Source organism: Echiichthys vipera (genome assembly GCF_963691815.1).
Source record: "Echiichthys vipera genome assembly, chromosome: 21".
Taxonomy (NCBI): domain Eukaryota; kingdom Metazoa; phylum Chordata; class Actinopteri; order Perciformes; family Trachinidae; genus Echiichthys; species Echiichthys vipera.
In genome coordinates, this window is record NC_139846.1 from 25,718,599 (window position 1) to 25,726,098 (window position 7,500).

General features: G+C 48.2%; 1 protein-coding gene across 1 annotated transcript in view; it reads left to right on the forward strand.

Moving 5' to 3' along the window:
- Positions 1-7,500, forward strand: part of cUnh18orf63 (chromosome Un C18orf63 homolog) — a gene marked incomplete at both ends in the record, with an annotated part of 10,092 nt that overhangs the window by 1,899 nt on the left and 693 nt on the right. Inside the window, 5 exons of the mRNA XM_083936423.1 lie at positions 1,180-1,276; positions 2,361-2,446; positions 2,571-2,757; positions 4,283-5,323; positions 5,454-5,537. Of these exons, the coding sequence (XP_083792549.1) occupies positions 1,180-1,276; positions 2,361-2,446; positions 2,571-2,757; positions 4,283-5,323; positions 5,454-5,537 (1,495 nt within the window). The remainder of the gene's footprint in view (positions 1-1,179; positions 1,277-2,360; positions 2,447-2,570; positions 2,758-4,282; positions 5,324-5,453; positions 5,538-7,500) is intronic.

Consider the following 7,500-nt stretch of genomic DNA (forward strand, 5'->3'; position numbering starts at 1 on the left):
CCCACGGTCCACGACCCACGATCCACGGTCCAAGACCCACGGTCCACGGCCCATGGTCCACGATACTCGACCCACGGTCCACGACCCAGGGTCCACGACCCACGACCCACGGTCCACGACCCACGGTCCACGACCCACGGCCCACGATACACGACCCATGGCCCACGGTCCACAATACACGGTCTACGGTCCACGATCCACGATACACGGTCTACGGTCCACGACCCACGATCCACGACCCACGGTCCACGACCCACGATCCACGGTCCACGGCCCACGACCCACGATACACGACCCACGGTCCACGACCCACGGCCCGCAACCCACGGTCCACGGTCCACGATACACGGTCCACGATACACGGTCCACGATCCACGGTCCATGACCCACGACCCACAGTCCAAGATCCACGATCCACGGTCCACGATCCACGATACACGCAGTGACTTCAGCTGCGTGGACCGGTCAGCGTGACCCAAGTCTCAATACTTACAGAAATAAATCAACAAATGCTTAAAAAAATAACTGCATGAATAAATAAATTATTATCAAATGAATTAATAAACGAATGAAAAAAATAAATAAATACAGAAATAAACAAATGTATTAATGAATAAATGCAAGAATAAATAAACTAATACAGAAATAAATGAGTAGATTAATAAATAAATAGTGCAAATAAACAAATGAAAAAATACAGAAATTAATGAATTAATAAATAAATTAATACAAAAATAAACAAATAAATTCATAAATAAATGAATGCTTGAATAAACAGGACGTCATTAACAAAGGGACAGAAATAAATAAATAAATAAATATAAGTGAACAAAAATGTAGAAATGAATGTAAAGCATTTATATATTTATACAGTAATTAATACATTTCATTATGTATTTCTGCAATTATTTATTCATGCATTTATTGATTTATTAATCTATTTATCCTTTATTCTTGTGTTTATTTATTAATTTCTTTAATGAAACCTAAGTCGTGTTTTCTGCTGAAGGCGTTGATAAAAAGCATCAGAGCTTCTTTCATGTTTCCCTGTTTCTAAATATGAATTATTAATAAAATAGAAACAAAAGTGTAAACTGTGTGAACTGTGTGATGCTGAGGGGGAGCAGCAGGGGGCGCTGCAGCTCTTTATAACACACACTCTCTGTGTTTCTACTGCAGCATGAAGAAAGGTCAGATCATCACCATCACACACACGCTGCCCAGAGACGGACCCTTCAGGAGCTACGCACAGCTGAGGAGCCACTGGAGCAGCCTGGTACACACACACACACACACACACACACACACAGGCAGAGACACACACACACACAGAGACACGCACACACACACAGGCAGACACACACACACACACACACGCTGGTGACTGAATACAAACGTCAGAACGTAAACAACAGAAGAGACTGAAGCTCAAAGTGGACGGATCCAGGTGTCTCCAACCAACTGGGCCCTCACTCTTCTTTCTTCCCTTCCTTCATCTCCTCCTTCCTCCTTTCCTTCCTCTCTTCCTCCCTTCCTCCCTTATTTCCTCCCTTCCTTTTTTACCTTCCTACCTTATTTCCTTCCTTCCTACCTTATTTCCTTCCTTCCTTTTTCCCTTCCTACCTTATTTCCTTCCTTCCTTCCTCCCTTCCTACCTTATTCCCTTCCTTCCTTCCTCCCTTCCTATCTTATTCCCTTCCTCCCTCCCTTCCTATCTTATTCCCTTCCTCCCTCCCTTCCTATCTTATTTCCTTCTTTCCTCCCTTCCTACCTTATTCCCTTCCTCCCTTCCTTCCTCCCTTCCTACCTTATTTCCTCCCTTCCTCCCTTCCTACCTTATTTCCTCCCTTCCTACCTTCCTACCTTATTTCCTTCCTCCCTCCCTTCCTACCTTGTTTCCTTCCTCCCTCCCTTCCTACCTTATTTCCTCCCTTCCTACCTTATTTCCTCCCTCCCTCCCTTCCTACCTTATTTCCTTCCTTCCTACCTTATTTCCTCCCTTCCTACCTTCCTGCCTTATTTCCTCCCTTCCTACCTTCCTGCCTTATTTCCTTCCTCCCTCCCTTCCTACCTTATTTCCTTCCTCCCTCCCTTCCTACCTTATTTCCTTCCTCCCTCCCTTCCTACCTTATTTCCTTCCTTCCTTCCTTATTTCCTTCCTCCCTCCCCTCCTTCTCCCTTCCTTACTTATTACTGGCTTGCACACACGCACAGAAGGTGACGGTTAAGTTTAGACGACTAAAGGAGACGGTTAAGTTGCGTGTGTGTGTGCGTGTGCGTGTGTGTGTGTGTGTGTGTGTGTGTGCCTGTGCCTGTGTGTGTGTGTGCGTGTGTGTGTGTGTGTGTGTGTGTGTCCTCAGTACGGTTACAGGCTCCCTGAGCTCGCAGAAGAAGACGTGGTGTACTGCAGCGTCTACTTCAGGCTGGTGGGAGAGAGACTCTTCACGTATCCTTGGCAACGATGATAAACGTCACGTTTACGTCGTGTTCGTGCTTCTTAAACCTTAAAGATCGTGTTTTTATAAAAGATCTCAAACCTGCAGATTGTTCCTTTAGCCGCCTCGCTGCAGTTACCCTCTGAGCTGCGTCCGCCTGCAGCCAGTGCAGCGCTGCCCTCGGGTCGACCTGCAGGGGGCGCTGGGCTCCTTCCTGTCCGACATCGGGGACAAGCTGCGGAGTGTGTGCGGCTTCCCTGCGCGTCTGACCGCGAAACCCCGTTACCCCAGCGTCAGTCTGAGCAGCGCCGCTACAGTGCAGGTACTTTCTGCTTCTCTGACGCTCGTACGGGTGTCCGACGCCACATCCAGGCAGCGTAGCTAATTTTCAGCTAGCTAATGTTAGCTCAGTGAAACATAAGCTGCCTAACTTTAGCCTCTTACTAGTGTTAGCTCAGTGAAACCTAAGCTGGCTAACTTTAGCCTGTTGCTAGTGTTAGCTCAGTGAAACCTAAGCTGGCTAACTTTAGCCTGTTGCTAGTTTTAGCTCAGTGAAACCTAAGCTGGCTAACTTTAGTTTCATGCTAATAGTAGCTCACTGACACCTAAGATGGTTAATGTTAGCTTTTAGCAAATGTCAGCCTAAGCTGGCTGACTAGCTGACTTTAGCCTGTTGCTAGTGTTGGCTCACTGAAACCTAAGCTTGCTATTGTTAGCTTGCTCACTAATTTTAGCTCATTGAAACCTAAGCTGGCTAATGTTAGCTTCATGCTTATAGCTCACTGAAACCAAAGCTGGCTAACTTTAGCCTGTTACTAGTGTTAGCTCAGCGAAACCCTATGCTGGCTAACGTAAGCATCATGCTTATAGTAGCTCACTGAAACATAATCTGGCTAATGTTAGCTTCTTTCTGATGTTAGCTCATTTAAACCTAAGCTGGCTAATGTTAGCTCAGTGAAACCTAAGATGGCTAATGTTAGCTTCTTTCTTATAGTAGCTCACTGAAACCTAAGTTGGCTAATGTTAGCTTGCTTTGTTAATGTTAGCTCAGTGAAACCTAAGCTGGCTAACTTTAGCCTGTAGCTAGTGTTAGTTTAGACACTACAGGCTCATTCTTTAGCCTGTAGCTAGTGTTAGTTTAGACACTACAGGCTCATTCTTTAGCCTGTAGCTAGTGTTAGCTCAGTGATCACGTGCAGTCAGTGTTTCTGTCTCGTCCTCACACACACACACACACACTCTCACTCTCAGGTTATTTAATGTGAGTGTGTGGAGGTAGATGTGGGATTACCACCCCGTAAAAACCTTCAGTTTTACGAGCGTAAAGCTGCGACGCTGAGGAGGAGGCGGAGAGAAAAGCTCCCCCTCCGAGACGCCAGGACTCATTTTCATCACTCAGATGAAGGTGAAGGAAAGGTTCACGTTTAATGAAGTTATATATGTTTCTCATCTCCTCAAGGCTGAAAGTTCTGTATCCTCATTTCAGGACGCCATTTTGTGCAGCAGAGTTATTGAAATAGGCGTTAAAGTAAAGTCAGGGCGCCCTCCCACTGTGCCTCCGTCCCGTGCCCCGTGCTTTAGGGTCCTTGCCCCCCCCTCCAGGCCCGTTTGTACTCACACTACCTGGGCCTCGGAGAATGCTTCTTGCTGCCTATACGTCATCACGCCGTAACACGTGACACGCATTGATGACGTCATGGCGATGCGTGGCTTTGTTTCCAGATCTTTCCTGTGCGTGGGTCTTTTTGGAGCCCGTGGACCTGGAAGACACGTTCAGATGTTTTTAAATGGCAGCATTGTGACTTCTTCTTCTTCTTCTTCTTCTTCTTCGTCTTCTTCCTCCTCAGGTGCTGAGAGGCGAGCAGGTCAACTTGAACACCACCTCCTCCTCCTCCTCCATCAGGCCGGTCCTCACCCAGCTCCCTCCTCCTCCTCCTCCTCCTCCTCCTCCTCCCCGACCTGTGCAGCTCTCTTTCGGGTCACAGCCTCCAGCCTCGGCCCCTCTCTCCGCGCAGGACGGAGCCCAGGGGCTTCTGGGTAACGGATGTGGATTTGGAGGCAGACTGACACAAAGTCAGGGGTGTCGAGGCGACGTAGACGCGCCCTCCTCCTCCAAACGTGTTTCTTTTTCCTTTTCGGACTCCTCGGGTCCCCAGTCAGCTCCTCCTCCCTCCTCCTCCTCCTCCTCCTCTTCTCTCCATCCCTTCCAGCCGGCTTCATCCCTCTCCTCCTCCTCCTCCTCCTCCTCCTCTTCTCTCCATCCCTTCCAGCCGGCTTCATCCCTCTCCTCTCCCTCCCCCGTCCTCCCTCCTCTTCCTCCCCCGTCCCAAACCCCGGTGATCCCTCCTCCCAAACTGGTGCCCATCTTCAAGAACAAGTGTCCGTCGCGTCACGTCAACGTCGCCCTGCTGCGCGCCCAGAAGCAGAGGGAGCAGCTGGGCGCAGGAGGCGAGGAGAGGGCGAGGGTGACGCTACCTGCCTTCGTGAGGAAGACACCAGCTGCCACCGCCACCGCGTCTTCTTCTTCTACTTCTTCTTCTTTGTCTGCTGCGACCCTGATCGTCCCTCGCTTCAACCGCCGCCCGAAACGCCCCAGCAGCTCCGCTCCTCCACCGACAGATCGCCCCAAACTCAAGCACATCCCGAGCCTCAGCCCCACGTCCAAATCCAAACCGCTGTTTGTCGTCACGCCAAAGCCAGAGATCAAGTCCAAACCGCCGTTCGTCCAAACTCCAAAGCCGGAGGTCAAGTCTAAACCCGAGCCCGGCTCTGGAGGAAACGCCGGCGGTGAAGTGCAGGAAAGAGCGAGAAAACCTCCATCAGCTGCTCCGCCCGAGCCTCCACGACCTCTGACACCCTCTGACAAAGACGCCTGCAGCAGCGCAGACGTGAGAACGTTTAGATGTTTTAGTTTAGAAGTTTATTGAGCACGGACAAAAACATTTTTACGTTAATATTAAATATTAATAATAATAGTAGAAGGGTGCACTTCCCTCCTCACGTGTTTCCGTGTTTCAGGGAGTTTTGTTCGCGTCAAAACCGAAGAAATCCAGATCAGCGATACGAGACGTGGACGTGGAGCAGATGGCCCGAAACAACCAGGTCAGGAGAACTTTAATCTGGGGTCTAAAAGTGTCCTCTAGGAGCATAAACGTGTGCTAAAGTGTCCTCTAGGAGCATAAACGTGTGTTAAAGTGTCCTCTAGGAGCATAAACGTGTGTTAAAGTGTCGTCTAGGAGCATAAACGTGTGCTAAAGTGTCCTCTAGGAGCATAAACGTGTGCTAAAGTGTCCTCTAGGAGCATAAACGTGTGTTAAAGTGTCCTCTAGGAGCATAAACGTGTGCTAAAGTGTCCTCTAGGAGCATAAACGTGTGTTAAAGTGTCCTCTAGGAGCATAAACGTGTGTTAAAGTGTCCTCTAGGAGCATAAACGTGTGCTAAAGTGTCCTCTAGGAGCATAAACGTGTGTTAAAGTGTCCTCTAGGAGCATAAACGTGTGTTAAAGTGTCCTCTAGGAGCATAAACGTGTGCTAAAGTGTCCTCTAGGAGCATAAACGTGTGTTAAAGTGTCCTCTAGGCGCCAAAGCGTGTGCTAAAGTGTCCTCTAGGAGCATAAACGTGTGCTAAAGTGTCCTCTAGGAGCATGAATGTGTGGTAATGTGTCCTCTAGGAGCCTAAACGTGTGCTAAAGTGTCCTCTAGGAGCCTAAACGTGTGCTAAAGTGTCCTCTAGGAGCCTAAACGTGTGTTAAAGTGTCCTCTAGGAGCCTAAACGTGTGCTAAAGTGTCCTCTAGGAGCATAAAAGTGTGTGAAAGTGTCCTCTAGGAGCATAAACGTGTGTTAAAGTGTCCTCTAGGAGCATAAACGTGTGTTAAAGTGTCCTCTAGGAGCATAAAAGTGTGTGAAAGTGTCCTCTAGGAGCATAAACGTGTGCTAAAGTGTCCTCTAGGAGCATAAACGTGTGTTAAAGTGTCCTCTAGGAGCATAAACGTGTGTTAAAGTGTCCTCTAGGAGCATAAACGTGTGCTAAAGTGTCCTCTAGGAGCATAAACGTGTGCTAAAGTGTCCTCTAGGAGCATAAAAGTGTGTGAAAGTGTCCTCTAGGAGCATAAACGTGTGTTAAAGTGTCCTCTAGGAGCATAAACGTGTGTTAAAGTGTCCTCTAGGAGCATAAAAGTGTGTGAAAGTGTCCTCTAGGAGCATAAACGTGTGTTAAAGTGTCCTCTTCGAGTGTTTGTGCAGCTCGAGCTCCCTCATAATTATCCTTCAGGAGGAGCACATGCATCATCGGCGTGGCGTGATGAATCGCACGCCGCCTCCCTCGGTTACCTTTCAAACATCCTCTCAGAGGAGGTGGTTAGGACTGTAAGCGTGATGAACGGTCAGCAGGAGGAGGAGGGAGCGCAGCACATTAATAACAACATTCATCAGGTTTTTACAGCTCCAGCGATTCATCACTTCCTCTTTTACCTCATCGTTTACACAGCGTCACCTCCGCACACGACGTTCTCTCACTAACAGCTCATGTGCTTTTGTTTTATCTGCTTACAACAACTGTGGAAACTTCTGGATTTATTTCCCTCCAGTCATTTTCAAATGCTCCTCTAGGAGCCTAAACATGTGCTAGAGTGTCCTCTAGGAGCATAAACGTGTGCTAATGTGTCCTCTAGGAGCATAAACGTGTGCTAAAGTGTCCTCTAGGAGCATAAACGTGTGTTAAAGTGTCCTCTAGGAGCCTAAACATGTGCTAGAGTGTCCTCTAGGAGCATAAACGTGTGCTAGAGTGTCCTCTAGGAGCATAAACGTGTGCTAATGTGTCCTCTAGGACCATAAACGTGTGCTAATGTGTCCTCTAGGAGCATAAACGTGTGCTAATGTGTCCTCTAGGAGCATAAACGTGTGTTAAAGTGTCCTCTAGGAGCCTAAACGTGTGCTAGAGTGTCCTCTAGGAGCATAAACGTGTGTTAAAGTGTCCTCTAGGAGCATAAACGTGTGCTAAAGTGTCCTCTAGGAGCCTAAACATGTGCTAGAGTGTCCTCTAGGAGCATAAACGTGTGTTAAAGTG